We start from the raw sequence: 22,907 nt of genomic DNA, 5'->3' as shown, positions 1-22,907 counted from the left end.
TCACAGTCTGTATATAGTAGACAAGTAGAAGAACACTTCACAGTCAGTATATAGTAGACAAGTGGTGGAACACTTCACAGTCTGTATATAGTAGACAAGTAGAAGAACACTTCACAGTCTATATATAGTAGACAAGTGTTGGGACACTTCACAGTCTGTATATAGTAGACAAGTGTTGGGACACTTCACAGTCTGTATATAGTAGACAAGTGGTGGAACTCTTCACAGTCTGTATATAGTAGACAAGTGGTGGAACACTTCACAGTCTGTATATAGTAGACAAGTGTTGGGACACTTCACAGTCTGTATATAGTAGACAAGTGTTGGGACACTTCACAGTCTGTATATAGTAGACAAGTGTTGGGACACTGGGACACTTCACAGTCTGTATATAGTAGACAAGTGGTGGGACTCTACAGTCTGTATATAGTAGACAAGTAGAAGAACACTTCACAGTCTGTATATAGTAGACTAGTGGTGGGACTCTTCACAGTCTGTATATAGTAGACAAGTGGTGGAACACTTCACAGTCAGTATATAGTAGACAAGTGGTGGAACACTTCACAGTCAGTATATAGTAGACAAGTGGTGGAACTCTTCACAGTCTGTATATAGTAGACAAGTGGTGGAACTCTTCACAGTCAGTATATAGTAGACAAGTGTTGGGACACTTCACAGTCTGTATATAGTAGACAAGTGGTGGAACTCTTCACAGTCTGTATATAGTAGACAAGTGGTGGAACTCTTCACAGTCAGTATATAGTAGACAAGTGGTGGAACTCTTCACAGTCAGTATATAGTAGACAAGTGGTGGAACTCTTCACAGTCTGTATATAGTAGACAAGTGGTGGAACTCTTCACAGTCTGTATATAGTAGACAAGTGGTGGAACACTTCACAGTCTGTATATAGTAGACAAGTGTTGGGACACTTCACAGTCAGTATATAGTAGACAAGAAGAAGAACACTTCACAGTCTGTATATAGTAGACAAGTGGTGGAACACTTCACAGTCTGTATATAGTAGACAAGTGTTGGGACACTTCACAGTCTGTATATAGTAGACAAGTGGTGGGACTCTACAGTCTGTATATAGTAGACAAGTGTTGGGACACTTCACAGTCTGTATATAGTAGACTAGTGGTGGGACTCTTCAGTCTGTATATAGTAGACAAGTGGTGGAACACTTCACAGTCTGTATATAGTAGACAAGTGGTCTGTATATAGTAGACAAGTGGTGAACACTTCACAGTCTGTATATAGTAGACAAGTGGTGGGACTCTGTATATAGTAGACAAGTCTTCACAGTATATAGTACACAAGTGGTGGGACTCTTCACAGTCAGTATATAGTAGACAAGTGGTGGGACTCTTCAGTCTGTATATAGTAGACAAGTGGTGGGACTCTTCACAGTCTGTATAGTAGACAAGTGGTGGGATACAGTCTGTATATAGTAGACTAGTGGTGGGACACTTCACAGTCTGTATATAGTAGACAAGTGGTGGGACACTTCACAGTCTGTATATAGTAGACAAGTGGTGGGACTCCACAGTCTGTATATAGTAGACAAGTGGTGGGACACTTCACAGTCTGTATATAGTAGACAAGTGGTGGAACTCTTCACAGTCTGTATATAGTAGACAAGTGGTGGAACTCTTCACAGTCTGTATATAGTATATATATAGTAGACAAGTGGTGGAACACTTCACAGTCATATAGTATATAGTAGACAAGTGTTGGGAACACTTCACAGTCTGTATATAGTAGACAAGTGGTGGAACACTTCACAGTCTGTATATAGTAGACAAGTGGTGGGACACTTCACAGTCTGTATATAGTAGACAAGTGGTGGGACTCTACAGTCTGTATATAGTAGACAAGGTCAGTCTGTATATAGTAGACAAGTGGTGGGACTCTTCACAGTCTGTATATAGTAGACAAGTGTTGGGACACTTCACAGTCTGTATATAGTAGACTAGTGGTGGGACTCTTCAGTCTGTATATAGTAGACAAGTGGTGGAACACTTCACAGTCTGTATATAGTAGACAAGTGGTGGAACACTTCACAGTCTGTATATAGTAGACAAGTGGTGGGACTCTACAGTCTGTATATAGTACACAAGTGGTGGGACTCTTCACAGTCTGTATATAGTAGACAAGTGGTGGGACTCTACAGTCTGTATATAGTAGACAAGTGGTGGGACTCTTCACAGTCTGTATATAGTAGACAAGTGGTGGGACTCTTCACAGTCTGTATATAGTAGACAAGTGGTGGGACTCTACAGTCTGTATATAGTAGACAAGTGTTGGGACACTTCACAGTCTGTATATAGTAGACAAGTGGTGGGACTCTACATTCTGTATATAGTAGACAAGTGGTGGGACTCTACAGTCTGTATATAGTAGACAAGTGGTGGGACCCTTCACAGTCTGTACACAGAAAACAAGTTTGGGACTTTCTACAGTCTGTATACAGAAGACAAGGGATAGGGACTTATTTTCATGTAATTTTTAAATTAAAAAATTGTCCAAAATCAAGTGTCAATGCAAATAAAAAAATGTTTGCTTTGGAAACCACAAAATTTGGGCACCAGGAAAATATATTATTTTACTGCTAACTACAGGAAAATGTGTAATTATCATTAAGGGTTAATTACTTACAAGAATAAATACAAACTCTTGAGTTGTTGAAAAACAGAGTTTTATATAATCATAGCACTTTCATAACAAATAAAGTGAAAACCTTTTCACAATGCTCAGGTTTCTCTTCATTACATATATACAATGTACATAAATGTGTGTAATATATGTGGACTTATATTAAAGGGAATATGAATGATATCTACATTCGCCATTTCACATTTCATCAAAGTTTGGCATAATTTGGAAAAACCTCATCTGTACAGCTTTTAAAGTTGCACCTCACAAAATGATCATCTTCTGCTAAAGGGTATATGCTGTCTAACTTGCTATATCTGTGATTTTTGAGGAGTTATCTCCCTTACAAATATTCTCATAGCTTTATGTCTATGTTCAAAATGACTTATCATCAATTTAATAATTTATTTTTCTTGTGTATTGCTTATTACTTTTTAGAACTAGTAGTGGTCTGTTAGTATTTTATCAGGGTGACAAATGTTACATGTAAACTATGAATGCTGAGGGCAATGCTATTTATATACATCAGGTTCATCCTTGTGTATATGTAGGAACAAGTCATCATTTATATTCATATCATTACCCAGTTACTGGCATTCTCTAGTTTGATAACATGCTGAATAAACTAATCACAATATGCCAAAGGCTGAAAAATATGATGAACTATGCATACAACACCCAGGAGTGACATGTACTGTCATGTGAAATAGAAGTGAAATATCAACTAAAATATACATGTACATTTTTTCAGTCATTTAAGCCTGTAGAATCAATGATGAGTCCTAGAAGGATTACATAGCTGTACAAAGTATGATTCAGTTTGAGGAATATTATTTGTTTCTACTGTATCTACAAGTATAATTCAAAATTGGTATTAAAAAGGTAGTATTTGTGTATTTTTCAACAATCTATGAAAATTATGCAATTGATGATCAAAGATTCATATTTCAGCTCCTCTAGCAGCTGGGGTTATGTTTCCTTGTACAAACAAACAACCAGCAAACATACATGTAAACAAAAACTCAATTCCAATAACAAAATAACACACCACAAGAGTAATTATTAAAATATATGTATGTGTGTGTCCGGTTAAATATAATACACTTTGACTGAAATTCACAAAAAATACAAATATGGTATTGAAATCCAAACATGTATCACCCAAATGATTATGAATTTATAACAATATTATTTCAAATTTCAATTATATTTCAGTTAATCTAAAAGAAGTGTACAACGTGTTGCAAAAATGTTCATTCATTTCTGATCCAAATGTTTTAATTCAATATGGATCTATGCACAAAAATCTATCAATTATGTTAACATAAGTACATGCAATCGTGTCAATGTATAATATTGAAAAAGAAATTATGTCATACGTTAAACATAAACTGAAGTACAATTCACATACAAATTCATTTGTTTTACTACCTTATTGTTTTTCGTTCAATCCTTCTTTTTCTGTAACCATTTTCAGGATATACATTGAAGGCCTTTAATGTCAAATTCAGGATGTCACAAGGTCAAAGGTCATTTTAATAAAGACAAACAGTTTTATATTGATCATTTTACATAACAACAAAAAAAAATTTGTTTTGTTTAATAGTATTGATTGATAAATTGTAAAGAATGCACTACTGTCGAAGTGAGAAGATTAAAAAAGTAAGGGAGATAACTTTACAAAAAAACACAAAAAAAACCAACAGTATGGATACATATACCTGTAGATAAATTAGACTTTAGCAAAAATAATCTAATCTAAATCCCATTCTGAAAAACACTCATATTTACATAAATCAAAGTAAAGAGAAATGAAAGTTGAGGAATTTTCCATGAGTATATCTAACTTCTACTATTGATTACAAAATGCAAAAGATTCATAAAAAGAAGGCATGGGCTTGACTAAAAGTAGACAGACTGGCCTGTCACTGATTCAGTGAGAAAGAAACAATATTACAGCAAATATGTGAAAGTACTGTTAAACCGCAAAATCAAGTTTAAATTTTAAAAATGATGACAGAAATGGCCTTGAAATATGATTAGATATAAATATCTTTGTGTATTACATGTACCAACTGTGTTTTTGGAATTGTTGGAATTTTGGAATTATTCTTGAAATTCAAACAGTAATCATAATTTGTAAAGAACCAATGATATTATATAGTGTATTTAATAAAGAAAATAATATTATAGAAAATATTTATTGACTTACTACACTGATGAGTTTTAAACAAGTGTACTTTGTTGACAAACATCTAAAGATTTACAGGGATTGCTAAAGATGGTTATCTCCTTTGGTACATTGATGACTTTCAAAAATATTGATCACAGAAAGCTGATAATTAACACATTACAGACAGTCTCCATGAGAGACATTGAAGCAGCTGTAGTTTATTTCAATTTCCTGGGAAATAATTGTTGAGGTGAAATGGTATTTAAATCTACATAAAATTAAATGAGAGTTCCAAAACCTATTCTACTTGATTACAGCACACTTGACAGTCATTCTGCTTGTACATGTACTCACCTTTCATCATTCAACTATGTTATAACATTATTATGATTAAATCATTCAATTTCAATGTATATCAGCTGTTAGACAAACATTTAGTAGCAACTCTAAAGCATGCTTATGATTTGAATGTAACTTTAAGAACCGTATTACCATCACACGGAAAAAATAACCTCACCAGTAAGAAAAGATCTCTATCACTTAATTTAGAGAACTTTACAGGAAAGATTTGAATGTTTTAACTCCCTAAACAGAGGATCTTAACATCTTTATCATAGGTAAATCAAATGTACATTAGCAACAATGATCTCTATGTCAAAAAAGAAAAGGTTCCAATCATTGATCTGTCTTTACAAGTAAGCTTCTTTCCTTTAATCCCCCTTTTCAGGAAAGATACAAATTTCTAACCTCTCACAGCAAGAAAAATCTGTATCACAGACATCTTTTTACTGGAAAGATTTGAATTAGTGACCTGTCTTTCCCGGAAAGATCGGTATCACCAACAATTCTTTACAAAAAAAGACCTGTATCAATGACAACTCTCCACCTGAAAGATCTCAATCAATGACATCTTTTAACTGGAAAGACATGAATTAGTGATTTCTCTTTCCTGGAAAGATCTGTATCACTGACAATTCTATGAAGGAAAGATCTGTATCACTGACAACTCTTTACCTGAAAGATCTCAATCAATGACATCTTTTTACTGGAAAGACCTGAATCAGTGACCTTTCTTTGATACACGTACATGCTATACGGTATCTGAATTACAATTTTATGTACCTTATCACATGGAGTGTCTCACAAAAATGTATGGAAATCATGTCACAGAAAAGTTCCATGTTGGGCACAGTATTACACTCCTCTCTCAAATATCCCCATAGAGAGACACATCAGATTTTTGTTGTCTGACGACAGACATGGTAGATATTGTGGATGATACAAGGGAGATAAATATGAAAGACAAAGGTTATGTATGGTTGGTTGAATTTAGTATGGTGAGTACAATGGGAAGTTTAATTGCGAGTACACGGCCAATCTAGTCCTCCACACGCAGCAGAAATAATGAAGTACAAGATCACCTACAAAAACAAAGGATAACTGATAGATATAATTAATGCCTGGCAAATGTCTACAACTAAATTATTGAACATTTCTGACTTGTGAATCTGCCACAGATACTAATGAACAAGAGGTCTAAGCAAAAATAAACAGGATATGAAAATGGGACTTATATCTAATATCTAGCAAAATACTCAATGACTTCTCTGCAAAATACAGTACACAATACTTGTGTGTCGATAAAGTATTCACTGCTGGTGAAGTTTCTGTGTCTTCTGCATAGTTACAGCTAATACCATTTCTTACTTTCCAGAAGATATTTTCCATCATTATTTTATATTTTGAGAATATTAAATTAAGCCATTGATTATTTCTTACTTAAACTTCAATAAAATTTCAAAATAATCAGTAACTACCATAATACTGTTTTGATGTTCAAGGTCCTTATACTAACAATGGTAATATCAAAAAATACTTACAATGACAATCACAGCAATAATTATTGTAATCTTCATATTTTTAAACCACATTGATCGAGCAAGGGTTCTACTGCTTTTCTTAAAGGTGACCGCCTGCAGCAACAACAACAAAACATAATGGAACCAAAACAAAAACCATATAATTTTGTTTCCACAAAAATTGTACATATGTCAAAATATGGCATTTACACTAGTTTACATAGGTAAATCTCAAAATCACTAAAGAAAATGTCTTAAAGTTTCAAAATCCAGCAAAATGTCATTACTATTCTTTTGTTTTTCTCTTGTTTTGTTTTTGCTACCAAACAGCTGATTCAATAATTCAAAATCTCAATATACATCAGTCGAAGTCTATTTACCAACAAGAAAACACCTTATCTGGTATGTTACTAAGTATATAATTGTTTATATGAAATGTATGAGATATGTTTTATTCTCAACCAGTAAACAATTTACTATCGAAATTAATTGATCATAGGATCATCTCCATTTTCAGAATCCTTTTCTGCCAAAATTGGATAAATGTCAAGAAATTATGATGCTACTGAAATTGTTTAAGAGCACCAACCAGTAGATTGATAATCTCCATTCAAAAAGAGTTCCTTAATGTGATAACTACTATAGACTGTCGTATCAAACCTGCATGTCTACAACTGATAAGACAAAAGACATGTTGACCACTTACATTAGCACTAAGTTCATCTGTTTTGTCCACCAACAACTCTAGTCTCTCCCCTCTGTCGGCAATTTGATCTGAAATTAAAAGTATCAATATGTTTTACAAAATTTGACATTGAAAATACAATTTGTTTGTTTTGAATTTGTCTATAAGAAAAAAGAGAATAAAACACTTTGATTCCCGAAACCAGAAACATCCTAAAAGTAGTAACATCCTGACAAATTGTTGACTTAATTAACATATTGGTGCAATAAATAACGATGTATATCCTATCAGTAGAAATAGCTTGAAATGAACCCATCATTGTTTGTCATGAAATGATTTACCAGACAAACACATATTTTGACTGTGACAAGGTAATTTTCCCTTAAAACCATATCTAAACAATAAACAACAATACCAATGCTGTTATACAAATTAGTGAACAACTGAAATATGAATATCAGCAACTGCATCTACAAGACAAATCCATCATGGAGTGATTTAATCAATTTCATAGATTGAAAACCTGCTCTGTAAATGAAAATAACTTGTTATACCTGATAGCAACTTTTAACTGCCATACATACCAATATTTCTGACCATGATGCCCTTGAGTTCGTCTACTTGACCTTGAACCTTCTCTACCTGGTCTGGCTCTTGGTTTTCGGTTACAAATTTCTGAAATGCACAAACAAGACTACTTTTTATTTTGCCTTTTGAATTGAACTTGAGAAATGGTCACAAAGGGATTAACCATACATTAATGCTGAAAAATAATTGCTGGAAATTTTTAAACAGATTAATGGTTAAATGTTTTAATCACTAATTTCCTAATAAATTACATTAAAACATTTTCTGCAGCTCATATTATAATAAGAAATTATACTCAATGTATCTATACAGTTTAAACATCTAATACTGATGCTTTATTTCACAAGATGGATTAATCAACATGTTACTGTCAGGCAATATTTTTTCTTTTGACCTGCCCATACAAATCTAAGTTATGGTCAAGATATCAATCTCTTATCTTATTTTCATTGACAGTACATATGTGACTTTTAGATATTTGTCATAGCTAACTACAACTTCTAGTAAGGAAAAAAAAGAGTTAACATAGGGTATGTTACGCTCAATGGAACTCAAATTGCAAGTAAATTTAATTTCTACTTTTAAGCAGCATCAAATTTTGACACTAGATATTTGAACTTAGAAGGCAAGCCTAAACTAGCATCTTCTGTTTGAAAAACACATTCCTCACAATTCTTCAAAGCCAGTTTTTCATTCCATGGCTAATTATATAAACTATAACGGGGACTTTAGAGGATTCACAAACATTTATTTTAAACTTTTCCAATCTGTGCCTTGGCAAATCTAGTTCCATGCTATTTTCGAATACTCACTGTGGAGGAATTTTACTAAAGTGAATTATTATCCGACAAACAATTTAAAACTTTTGCCATTGCACTTAATCTAACTTTCTGTTCAACAATGCAGAAACAAGCATGGTTGATCATGTCTTTTTTGTTCATAATAAGCGATAGACTGACAGAAGGAAAATTGAAAGAACCCTGACTTAATATGAGCATACAGACAAGATACTTCTAGATACATATAAATATAACGATAAACTGTCATACCATTTGTGAAGCCATGACGCGGGAAAACTCGCTATTCATGGCATAAGGGAGAGCAGTCTGTGCCCGCACACCATACTGGGCCTGGAATCTACAGACACGTAAAAAGGAACATACAGTTTGTGAAAATACTAGTTGTTTATGTGCAATAATCAATGAAACTAATAAAATTTGAAGCATCAATTAATATGATGATCACAATAAATTCAATAGTTTCAATACAAAATTATTCATGAAAATAATTATCTATTAAACAAACCAGTTATAAGCAAACTATTTGTTTAATTTATGTTTGGAATGAGGAAATGCATAGCTCACACATTTTTGGATTTCTTGATTTTCAAAATATGTAATATGCTGTATACCTTCTTTTTATTTCATTCAGGAATAAAAACGCCTTCGACCGCTCAAAGTCCTGCAAGATATGAAAGCAAAAAAAAACTGAACGGATGAAGACATTTTTTCTATCAAACATTTTATAAATAAATGCTTTAATCATGCATAAGACTAACAGTCACAGTAGATGGGAAAAGGCTCTAAAGTAAAAGTTAAACTAAAATGCATGACATGTTTTTCTAGAAAAATTATATCAAAGTGATGAAAACTAACTTCATATACAAGATGTAATATTAAAGTTATTACATACAGGATGTGTTGGGAATTGGTTGAATAAATAATTGACTATAATCTGTCAATGCACACCGCTCATATTTTCAATTAATATTTCATTAGTTTATTGTTTTTTCACCATTATTGCAGAATATATTTCACTTGCTAGATTAGGTGATGTCCAATTAATCATGTTTTAGTGTTAATTTTCCTTTAAGTTTGGACAAAAAACAGCAAGTATTGTTATTTTTATCATTGAAAGGAATGAAAAGAATACTACCAACCTGTATATATTTTACATTAATACTGACTCATCAAGATTAGAGATAAACACAAATATTACACTGAGATAACAGATATTACATGTGTAATTTTGTCCTTAAAACTTGAGTAAGTTCCAAAGGAAAATCATGAGTCCAGGATGCATGTATATAGATATATATCAGTCTTTCATTTTTATTGCAACTTTGTATGTTTCATAATACTTGCTTTCACACATCAAATTATCACATTCTAATACAATGCATACATTATCATGGATATTATATCATTAATATATTCATCATTTAACTTTATTGTAAACAAAACATTACTACAAAATATTGTTATAAAAGAATATATCTTTAAAAAATCATCACTGGTCCTGTACTTACATCATCTGTTATACACAAGTACACAATTCTGTCATCACAAACGTAATGAAACAGGTAACTGGAAATACAAAATACAACACACATCAGATCTTAATGCAGTTTATTACGAATCAATATTTCTAAGTGAAAAACTGAAAATCGGTCATTTTGAGGAAACTAATTAACATGAAAAAGGCAAAACCTGAAAAAGCACAGAGCTTTATACCCAGGTAATTACCAAAAAAAAGAGAAATAAAGCATAAATAGTGAATGATTTACCATGACATAACTATTATTTATAAACTTTATTTGCAATTATAAAACAAATAAATTGTAGGAATCTTGCTAGCTTGATAAAGATCTTAAGCAGATTTTTGTATTGATTGGTTCATTTTCATACATTGTACCATAATTGGTATGAATTTCCAGGTACTTAATTTAACTTTATTTAAGGGGATTTACATCCACTATTACGGCCTTTCAGCTTACCAGTGGATGAGTTAAGGTACTGTGTAGTGCAGTTCTATAGTAGCTATTTACAAAATTTTCTTTGGTACCATAAATATATTTGCATGACCAAAATCTTTTAATCTAAAATCAATTTATATATTTGCAAAGTCAGTTTAGTTTGAATATGGAATATTCTTTAAATGAAAGAAAATGTATATTCTTGACCAATGAATGAGTACTTGATTTATCATAATTAAATAAAACAGGATACAGTGTGCACCACAACAATGTTTGTGGTACATTCACACAAAGGGAGAAAACTTTAATTAGTCATCCAGCCACTGGATCTCTTTATAAAATTTTCAAGAGATCAGTCTAACAAGACTTTTTCCCTTCTACAGTACTTTTTCCAATCCAATAACCACACAACTATCACTAAAATATGGGAAAGGTAAGGGAGGCAACTCTGATTAATATACCAATTTTCAGCCATTGAAGAGCGGAGACACACAAAGTCCCACCTATTGATTTCAGTCTGCTTTTCACTTACCATTGTCACTCTCAATGTCCATCTTATGTAAATAAGACACTTTAAGTACAAAACTCGCTTGTTGTCCAGCTAAAAAACCCCATACTAAGCTATTATTAAATTTCTAAAACTATTTGGGAAATGCATGTCTAGAGCAACTACATAAATACAAAAAAAAAAAAGCTAAAAAACCACAGGAAATACTTTACCTTCCATGAGAATAAGTCAGCTTCGAATTCTCTGGTGCTATTTTTGACATAATTTGCTCGGTGACCTCTGTGAAATTGCCTGCACAGCTGGCATATTTAGCTAGGACAGTTGTGCCTCTGGCAACAACTGCAAATAAGATTGGCATTTTGCCGTATGTTTGTCCTTGGCTAATAGTGCTTTGTCAATTCCTGAAAATGGTGAAATATATCATCATTAAATCAAGCATGTTTGATTACAGCATACAAACAAATAGTATACTGGGAGGGGTAGGATGGAGGAGGAGGGGGTTGGTAACATAAAATGTGCATATATAAAATTGACACCCCCATATCTTTTAGAAGCACAGAAATTGAAGAAGTTCCAATATATCAAGGAAAAGGATCCTATTTTGAAAATACCAAATCCAAACCCTGTATGAGATAGATTCAAAACTCCACCAGATCACATACAGACATACTGTTAAGTACAGGTAGTACAGAGTATGGAGAGTTCAGAGATACTGTATGCATGTCATCCCTACTTTCCCTAGACTTATGGTCTTGTAGTCTTAAAGTAATGAGACAGCCAGATTTATTGATACAATATAGAAGATGTCTAACAGAATAATAGATATTGATGGCTTGTGCCATTATATATACCAAATTTACATGTATCATTTGATTTATCTCCATCTTTCAAGGAATCCACCCTTGTCAGACAGCTCCAATTAACATATATCAGATAAACAGGATCTTTTTGTTGAAACAAAAATGCATCAAAAGCAATCTCTTAAGTTATTTCCATTTGGATACTTGAAGAAGAGTTGAATACATGAATGTTTTAATATATCCTTTAATTACAGATAGCTGGAACACCAATTTTTTTTCTCTTTCACAATCTCGATATGTAAAAGTGCAGAAATTACAGTACCAGACCACAACAAAGTACAGCTAAGGCTACATGTTCATTATGAAAAGACCTTGTAGTAAGATTTTTCATAAACCTTCAAAATACTAAAAATCATTCAAATCTTTGTTTTTAATTTTCATTAAAAAACATGAAAAAATCACTTTAAGTCTACAGAAAACCATGCTACAGACAAAGTACTTAATTGTTCTTTTAGTCATACTTGATAATACTCTTGGATTTCCACTGGATATGATACTCAACAAAAAAATAAACACATAAAGTTCTCCTGTACAGTACACCTTGGCTGTAAGGAAATAAAGGAATATTTGGTCAGGTATTACATCAAGAATTATCTCCCTTCTTGACAATCTACCCTAAAATCAGCCAAGCATAATGATGTCATTGTCTGACTTTGTGAGCTTCTTAAATCCAAATCATGTGGTATGATCAAGCTAAGCAGGATTTTTTCAAACAAGTAATTTTGATGGATACTCTTAGTTCAGCCAAATTAATTTTCCACATTAGCATTTTGATTTTGCCATTGACCAAGTTGTCACAAATTCAAAGGAGTAGAGCAATTGGGATGTTGATGGATGGTCATAGCCAAATTGCTGTCACACGGTGTACAAATAACCATCTCTAAACACATTTCCATGCTACTGGGTTAGTTTCCGATCGTCACAAGAGCGGTCGTCCATGTGTAATGACTGCACAACAAGACAGGGCGATTTCATTGTCACAATTGCACAATAGATTCAAGACTGTTGTAAAGACTGTGTCGCATACATTTGGTACTCATGGCTGACCCAGGAATGGCTTGCATACAGAGAGAATCATTATGCATCAACTTTATGATGGGCCACCTCTGACACCACAGAGACGGCAAGTGCATCTTGACTGGATGCACGGACATGGCCTGAATACGTATGGGATAAATCTATGGAGGTGTGTGATGTTCACCAACCAGTCTAGATTCCGTCTGTACTGCTCAGACTGAAGAAAAAGGGTATATAACAGATGCGGTAAGCATTTTTCCTATGATTGCGTTGTTGAACGCGATAGATTTGGTGGGGCTTCTCTAATGGTTTGAGTAGGCATCTCCCATGGAGTAAAATCCCCCTTAGTGGTCCTAGATCCAAACCTCTATACCATTCAAAACAGAAACAAGATTGCCCAGCCACATGTCCTTTCACTTCTCAGACTTCACAACATAATTTCCAGCAAGACAATGCTTGACGGCATGTTGCCAGAGTGTCGTGATTCCCTCATGGTAAACAACACTTAGCATCTGGAATGGCCCCCCCATATAGTCATGACATGTCTCCCACTGAGCATCTGTGGCATGAGTTGAACAGGCATATTAGGAAACGTTGAAGCCCGCAACTAACCATGCCCAGTTGATTGTAGCATTAACACAAGAAGGGAACGACATTCCCTTAAGGCAAATTAATGTTCTCATGAATTCAATGCAAAGGAGAATCCATGTGGGGATTCGTGCACGAGTTGCCAACACCAGGTACTGAAGTGTCATTTTGCATTTCGCAGGTATCCCACTTTGAGTAACTTAAGAAAGGGCTTCTGATAAAAAGTATAACATATGCTCAACCCTGATGCAATCAAACAAAAAAAATCAACAAGCCAGGAAGCTCAAATTTCATCCTAGAATTAGCTGTGTTTGAATATGTTAACTGCGGGTTTTCTTTCTCATTCACAAATTTGAAACAAAAAAATCCAGACAGACAGATGTGCACTATAAGATTATCAGCAATCTAGCACTGAAGTGGTTCTTTAAAGTATGTAATCATGCAGGGTTAATATTCCAAAAGGTTCTGACTATTGACCAACTTTGTCATGGAAAAAGATGTAACATAAATTATCAGAGAATATTTCTTTAATTCTTCAGACAAATGATACTTGAATATAATAATGGGAATTTTGAGACAGTTTTACAGATTCTTACAATATAAAAGGAAATTAGAAGATTTAACATGATAAGATTCCATTCACATTGTCATCACCTGTTCTTGAACAACAGTTGTGTTGTGAATTGGTTAGTAGATAGCTATAGTCAGTATTACTACCATAAGCATATGCTTTATTGTAATGTGGGTGGAAATTCAAAGTGGTTGAAAGACCTAAAAAACCAACAAATTGCATGGATCTGCCTTTTTAAGATTGGTCGCAGGAACCTTTATCACAGAACAGCCTGAGAACTTCTGACACATTGCAAAGTATCCTTTCAGGTGGGAATGAGAAAAATAAACTTGATTATACATAATTTGAAAAGCATGTTGCCAAATACTTGCTTGAAAAGTAAGTTTAACCAATGAATATTCAAGCACACATGATTTCCTGATTTCCAGTTCAAGGCTCCAGAATCTCTATCACTTTTCGTAAATGAGTAAATGTATTGTCTGTCTTACATGGAATGACCCATGTAGGTATGAAACTTATTGAGGTACTTTTCACTTGCATGTCTTCAATACAATATTTCAATACATTATTATATATTTGATAACTAATAAGATTTTATTTAATGATTTGAATGTATCTTTCATGACCTTTCCATACACATTGTGAAAAGATGAAACAGACAGTTCGACATGTCAATATCATCATATTGATAAGATGGTGTTCGATTTTAGACAGTTTCTATCTCTTTAAGTCATACATTTGTATTTGATACTGCTAATTCTGTTAGTCCTTTAGTGTCAATTTGATTATTTCACGAGAAGTAAATTAAATAACCAAATGGTGGTTTTCATTTACCATACAAACCTGTTCTCAAGGTAAACTGCACATACACACGTGTCTGCTACTATGTAATGCGACTTATCACTAGGTTAAAACATACATTTCCTGCTTCAGTGTGTGTTGACATTAAATCACATGACTCACACTCAAATGACTTTTCATGATAATCAGCATATCACGTCAATTACGTGTACTAATATCGTAATATACAGAAGTTTTTCGTCGAAAAACAAAAAAATACGGCGCATATAATGTACTGTCTCTCATAACTTACCGTGTTACTCAATAAAATAGGTCGTAATCTTGAATTTGTGTCGATGTTTACAACATTACCGCAAAGAACAGGAAGTGACGTAAAACTTTTTCCCGCGGTTGATAAAATATACGAATCGTATATAATACGGACTCATGTGACATAACATCACATGACGGCGGTCAGGGGTGACGCATATGTTGTTAACTTAAAAAAAAAAAACACATTTTGATTTGTATTGTACCTGACACCTCCTTTTTTGACATTTTGAAATATTAACCCAATTAATTTTATGATAAACACGGATTGTATTATAAATAAGACGGAGGATCAATAATTATAAAATAAAACTAAAATAAACGTACAATAACATTTACTAATAAAAGCCACGTGTACCTGACGGCAATGACTCGGGGCATGACCCCCATTTTTAGTTATTCTCATGTGCTTTGAAGTGCCGTATTGTATTAGATCTCTACACTGATGTGTAACGATATAATTTCGGTTTATTATTCTTACCAATAATGGCCACATGTTAAATATTAGAGAGGGCGTGTGCCGGGTGTACTCCTGTGTGGGTCCGCCTCTGGCATTATATTCCGATATTGCAAGACTTTATATAAAATTGAGATGTCGTCAGAACAAAGTTACGCTCAAAACATTTTTGTAGATCAGACCCTGTATTGTGCCACTTTTTTTATAAACATTTCATCTTTATTCCCCACCTTAGAGACTGAAAATAAACCCTTAAGCGAATGTAATCTGGAAGTATATTACGTCACTACGTCCCTGATGCAACGGACAACGGGGGCACCAAGCTCCTTGTTCGATCAGAAATAGGTCATTTAGACTTGAATAATTTTATTGGAAAAAATGAAAGGATGTTAGATTTTATTGTCAAAGCCATGTTTTCCCGGTTTACAATTAAGATATTTAGATATACTGAGGTCTGCAGGTTAGCCAGGAGGAAACCTGGTCTGTTCTACCTAACTATACATATGGAAATCAATGGAATTCTCATTTCTGTTCCATTTCACGACACTTTCGCGAAGAATGACTTTAAGCACGATTTCTGGTTTATTTCTCCATTAGTGAAAATATAGAAAAAGGGATTTGTTCCGAACTGGCCAGTGCTGGACGTATGAACTGTATTGATTAAAGATTACTATTGGTTTCATAAGAGAACAAGACCCTTTGATTAACTGCAGTCATGTGAACTCTTGACCTGTAATATAAGGCATAAGGAAAAAACACAAAATTCATATTTTTATCGACAGATTGTTGGATTCTCCTTATACGACTGCAATGGCCGATCTACTTTCGAAAATGTATTACCAAAAAGGTCCATTTATGATAAGGAACTTATCAGCACGCCTCTGAAATAATTTGACAATCACAAATACTGGCTGTCATTCTACTACTATGCAGATGTAATGCTCCTGAGTACAGAGAAGTGAATAATGATTTAAATATACAAATACAACTTCTTTGTCTTAAAGTGTTTTGAGGTTTACTTTATATATATATATATCTTGTATAATATACACATGCCTGTTGTGAATCAGCTTACTGCTATTAAACTCATTTATTTGAACTTTGTCTCATGTATAATTCAACAGACCACAAGACGCGTGTACAGTAATATTTTGTTTCTATGGTTTTAAAGAAAGCATTGTTAACATGTCATTGTTAATTAAGCTCAAAGTAAGATGTCCTTGTTCACCTCTTTTTACTTCGCCACAAAAATTCAAACATGAGGGTGACATTTTAATCATATCCAAGTTCGATCGATCTATTTCACTCTCCTCCATTAACTAGGGCAATGTATGACCTAAATTTATGAAAATTACGAAATTTGTTGAATCATAGGGTTAGTACACCTCCATGTATAGAGTTTGACTTTTCCTCCGATCACTTTGAATTTTCCTCCGTCGCCTCCTAGGCTTCAATCTTAGGATCCTTATCATCACTGACGAGCCTTAGAACGACGAAACAGATGTATGATGCTGTTTAGAATTCTAAATTTGTGTCAAAATGTACTATTTACTTCTGTGTCGTTTGTACATTCTTCATGCCTTAATGCTGAAAACGCCGATATGTAAACATACCATAAGTGAAACGAAAATTCATGTTGAAATGTTATCGATACTGATGAAACTGAATTGGGTCCATTTCCTTTATATTGGAAAGGAATTATTGGCTAAACCATGCTGCCTTTTTTGCGTCTTTTTTACGTGTTTGCCATAACTTAACACCCTTGTTTGGGTGAAGACTATCATCGAGTTTTGCCCCCACTAACCTGTACTTTGAAATAGAGGGAAGTAAATTGTTTATAGCACAGGCACCTATATTTGGAAAGTTAAAAACACAAGCAAAAACCCAGTCCATTATAACACCATACAAATGCTATATTGGGCTTGATGTTTGCTTGTGTGTTTATGTTCCAGATACAGATGCCTGTGTTTATAGTAACATAACACTTGAGCAAAATCCGTATTCTATTTTACACTGGAGAGATTACTGAAAGCTTTTACGAGCAAGACAAGGTGAATTAAATCATTATGCTTGTTTACATACACAACTCCTAGCATCAAGCAGTCCTTACCACCGCCATGATCCGATTCTTGTCAGCTGCCTACCTAGAGGATGTCTCTAGCATCAGTGGTGAAGTCACTGATTGATAATACATAACACAGGTATCGCAAGACTAAAGTCATGCGGTCGCAACAGTCCGCATCCCTACCTCCAGCTTTACATTGACAACACATCCCTGATATTGGAATAATTTCTGATATAAAATCAATCCAACCGTTGCTGATTGTGGAGTCTAGACCCTATCTGTACTTTTTGTAAGACCGACTTCGTCTTTATGAGCCCTAAGTACATATTGACCGATGTCGTCTACGACCATCGTCTGACAGATGTCCTGTTGTGTGGGATCTGCTTTACTCTAAAATCGAGACCAAGACAGTCACCGACATTCAGTTCGAAATGTCAGGAATACTGGGTTCTTTCAAATTTCCTTTCTAAGCTATGTTTGTCTTCAAGACCTTGAATTGCAAAAGGTTCTCTTATATTGCGTCAGAATTACTGATACTGTCTTTTGGAGGTGACAGTTGAGAGCGAAATGTACTTTTAACTGAGAGTGCAAAAAATACGAGCATAGTCAACAACAGTGTAAGATGTGGGGAAGCGTTAACTTTTCGTGTCACCATTGTGATTCTGTCAAAATAAGACAAGCAAAGTCAAGCAGAGAGTAAAAATATGAGAGGTGTTCCCTTTTCGGGTCACCATTGTGATTCTGTCAAAACAAGACAAGCTAAGTCAAGCAGAGAGTAAGAATATGAGAGGTGTTCCCATTTCGTGTCACTGTTGTGATACTGTCAAAACAAGACAAACAAAGTAAACCCTAGTTTACTTTAAGACTTTATGGTTTCATAAAGAATGACCAAAAAAGTGGTCACTGCAAAAATCAACACTTCGCTGTGTGGGCCCGTAAAACAGCACAACTCGACACTTAACTTGTACAGTTAATATATCTAAATCGATTTCAATGTAAGAAGTGCGTAATGTTTGGGGCGTAATGTGGCCATAAAAATACAATTTGAAGTTAGGAGATAAATAAAATCATTCAATATGTGCGTATCAGTATGCTCATCGCACAGGCGTGATGGCTGTGAACTGCAACAAAATGAATTCCAAATTAGAATTTCCTGTTCATATCGTTGATACACGCCATAGTGTAATGTGTGGCCGAATCGACTTTGTGTTTGATATGATCGTCATCTCACACACATGGACCAATTTTTTGTTTTGTTTTTGTTTATTTATATCATACTAGTCCTCAACACTTCATAAATTAATACTTCACTTCTTGTGATTTATCTACCTTTATACGCGTTTCTGTAATTGCCACACCATCATAATGGTATTTCCTATAGTCTATTAGTTTTGGGACGAAAACACTATATACTGTTCTATGGTAATTCGAAGAAATCATTCCGTGGCTTATGCAAAAATCAAGGTTGGCATGTACTACCATCCACAGCGATTTCAGAGTCTTCACGTTTGCATAAATGGTCAAAATTTGTACACTACACGTATCCTACTACGTCGCAATCTGTAAAGTGGGATAGTCGGACCGAGGATGTAAAAACAATTCAATTAAGCTAATTGATTGTACTAGCAACCTTTACAACTTTGGTGGTATTCATCGTCGTGTGACATGGTTGTGTGGACAGTGATATATATCCTTGCACGCAGGTAAGTAGGCATTGGAAACACACATCAAATCGCCACGTGTTGTTAGCTTCACATGAATGTTTTTAACCTTAAATATCATTATTTATTTATTTTACTTTTATTATTATTATTAATTATCAGTTATTTATCAATATTATTAATTATTTACGTCTTATCACAAAGTGTGTTTAAGAATTAGACTTAAGAATAATCCCTGGACGGGCTTATGATCTACAATGATAGTATTAAGGATAATTACCAGGGAACGTGCATATCACATGTGTTATATGCTATGATGCTGTTATTGTAAATGATATGAACTCGAATATCACACATACAATAAGTGTCCGTCAGCGCTGAGTGGAAAAATAACACAGGTATTCCACATATAATATCCTATTTATCATCGCGATCTTGACAAAAATATTCTAAAATTAAAAATTCAACAAATGACAGACAACCAAAGATAATCGACATGAAATGTTTTATTTTCATAACCACTTCCACATCAGTCGTTATACTTGATTGATGACGATGACGTCACGAAGGAAATATATTATTCAACTAAATTGTTTTGTTCTACAATATTATGTCAATGTATTGACGATGATCAGTGCTGTGAAAAAAAAGAGGAATTCAACCATCTGGGACAGTGGGTAGAGTAAAAACAGTTCTCTGATATATTTAATAATTTATTACTTACCTGAAATATCAAAATTATATTTTGAAAATCTGACTATCTATACTAACGACCGCTCAACAAATACACTGGATACACCACACAGATTACAAACAAATTTTCACACAACTTTTGTTCAAGTTACAGATATTGATATATTTTCATTTGTCCGTTTTCGTTTCCTACCCACAATTGTCCCTCGCCATTAAGTCCTAAAGATGTGGGACATGTTATACCGTCTTCCTTCCGCAGCAGAAAGCTGACGAACTGACCATGTTTGTCCACGATGTGTATACAGTGATTATTGGTATCAGCTATTAAAAGCCTGCCGTAGCTGTCACACACAATACCACAGGGGGAAAATGGCCTTTCCCCAGCCGATACCGATCTTCCGTCGTAGATAAATTTAAGATTTCCAAGACTGTCTAACACCACGACTCGCCCTGATCCCATAGAGGTCTTGTCTGTCACACAAATGTCTCCATTGATGTTCTCCACAACACGGTAAGGTCTCGTGAAAAGTCGTTTGTTTCCGTCCATGTATTCATACACCTGCACTTGTTGACCTTGACTGTCTAGTCTAGAAACCATGCGCCTACTTGTTTTAGTAACTGAAGTAGAATATTGGTCCATGAGACAAACCAGCAGACTTCCGTCAGATCCTGACGCCAAGCCTCGTGGATAGAACTCAGTTGACACGAGCTCTCGTACATTTCCATTTTCCTCAATTGCCCTAATTGACCGATCCTGGAAGCACGACATTACGACAGAACGGTCATTCCTTCTGACCAGATCATCAATCATGACACCCACTCGCAAACTACTGATAACATGGCCGGCTCCGTCCATAAACACAACTCTATCTGATTCACAGCCACAACAAATTGCTGTTTCACCCTGTGACACAGGCGCCATTGCATGTATGGATTCATTCACGAAATCATCGTCATTATCCTCATCTGCCACTTCGGAACAATGGAACTCTGATACAAAATTGATGTTAACATCTTGTGGATCTCCATGACACATAGAAACAGACCGAGACCAGGTAAACCCAGAATTTCGTGTAGAACAGTGCCCAAAACCGTTCCTTAACGTGTCTATTGCAAGTTCTCCTGTCTCGAACTCGACATCTAATTTTTGTAACTTTGGCAATGACTGTCCTGATTCTAGTCGATCAAATAACTCGAGTGATCGTTTACTTATAGACACTACTTCAACATCTGTTCCCTGTTTTAATACTCTTTGTGTCCTCTTGATACTCTCACCGACAGCCAATAACTCCTTTTCTAAATCTGTCCTGAATTGCTCCAATCTGGTCAGACCCAGATATTCTTTAGAATGAACATCTTTGATCATCTCTGCCTTAATGGCGTCGATTTGGTCTTTGATACTTTCAGAACGTTGAATTATGTCAATGACTACGCTCTCTGCGTTTGTTTTAATCGCAGCAATCTGCTTCGGAATCTTCTCTAGTTTTTTCTCCAGCACACCGACGTATCCCATTAAAACCGAATCCACTTTCTCCTCCATTTGTCTTCTCCTGTCTCCTACAATGACCTTTACTGGCCTTGTCCTATGTCCTTTATGTTCCTTTGTGCGGCATATTTTACAAACAGCCGTGTCACAAGGTCGGCAGAAGTAGGCGAGGTCTTCATCATGGACGGAGCAACAGCTGCCAGATAAGTCTTCTGCCTCGGTGTAGACATTCCCCAGCATTGTGATGCTGTGATGTTTTGATGCTTTGCTTCGTCTGTGAGACTGGTGACAGAAGTTACACAGCATTTCCCGACATTCCTTGCATCTGGCCTCAGCGGGTCGCCTCTCCTCACAGAGGTCACATTTTCGGTCATTTCCATTTTCGCCTACAACTGCCTCCTGGCAGTGTGTTATGGTGCCGTTGACCAAACAGACCGGACAAATAATATTGCAGTCGATTTTCTCATTTGAATTCAATCCGTTCTTAAGACACAACTTACAAAATGTGTGAGCACATTTCAGAGTAATGGTTTGGGTTGGAACCTCCCAGCATACACCACATTTGAGATACTCGTCAGATTCCTGGAGTATAGAATTGTACATTGTAAGACCGTTCTCCCTGTCATGAACATGCTGCCCTAAAGAGGGCACTTTTTGTAAAACCATCTAAATATATATGTTTTCCCACGTTATGTGCATTCACTTGTGAACTGTGCTCTTGATTGCGTCGCTCGATTTATATATGATGTATCAGGGTAAAAACCTAATGTCATTTGTTATCAGATCGTCTTATCTGTCATAGGCCATGCATACAAATGACTGCCGACACTACCTGTTGTACCTGGGAACACTAACCGCCTCTCATTAGCAAAACGTGCCTCGAGCTAATGTCGTCACGGCCTTCTAAGAAACATTACGATGTAGTAGGAGACGCAATTAAGGTCAACACATATTGTTTTGCTATTCGTACAAAGGTGTCTTTTAAGTATTACTATGATATATTGCATTGGACTTATCACTATTAACAGGATATGTTTTGTTTTGCGATTTAAATGATAATAAAGATACACTCCTACTGAAAACAATCAATGGTAATAAATAATTACATATTATAATGTTGAACATATGTAATCAACAATATTGAGCTTATACCTAATTGTTGTTTTTGTTATACA

The 22,907-nt window shown here is 34.8% G+C and overlaps 2 protein-coding genes across 2 annotated transcripts; both read right to left on the bottom strand.

Moving 5' to 3' along the window:
• Positions 1–2,682: 2,682 nt before the first annotated feature.
• Positions 2,683–15,427, bottom strand: LOC132546139 (vesicle-associated membrane protein 7-like). The gene is made up of 9 exons (XM_060209837.1): positions 15,354–15,427; positions 11,437–11,625; positions 10,270–10,327; positions 9,373–9,422; positions 9,011–9,098; positions 7,958–8,048; positions 7,395–7,462; positions 6,710–6,802; positions 2,683–6,250 (listed from the first exon to the last, which is right to left on the bottom strand). The coding sequence occupies exons 2-9, from the start codon at positions 11,580–11,582 to the stop codon at positions 6,185–6,187; spliced, it is 660 nt and encodes a 219-aa protein (XP_060065820.1). The 5' UTR covers positions 11,583–11,625; positions 15,354–15,427; the 3' UTR covers positions 2,683–6,184.
• A 4,967-nt stretch (positions 15,428–20,394) lies between these two features.
• On the bottom strand, positions 20,395–22,398 carry LOC132546163 (E3 ubiquitin-protein ligase TRIM71-like). Its single transcript, XM_060209869.1, has one exon. It carries the CDS (start codon positions 22,396–22,398, stop codon positions 20,395–20,397), a length of 2,004 nt encoding a protein of 667 aa, XP_060065852.1.
• Positions 22,399–22,907: the final 509 nt, after the last annotated feature.

This window comes from Ylistrum balloti, unplaced genomic scaffold (genome assembly GCF_031769215.1).
Source record: "Ylistrum balloti isolate Yb309-2 unplaced genomic scaffold, AGI_CSIRO_Ybal_v1 Utg369876, whole genome shotgun sequence".
NCBI classification, from domain to species: domain Eukaryota; kingdom Metazoa; phylum Mollusca; class Bivalvia; order Pectinida; family Pectinidae; genus Ylistrum; species Ylistrum balloti.
This window is presented reverse-complemented; position numbering and strand designations above follow the sequence as displayed.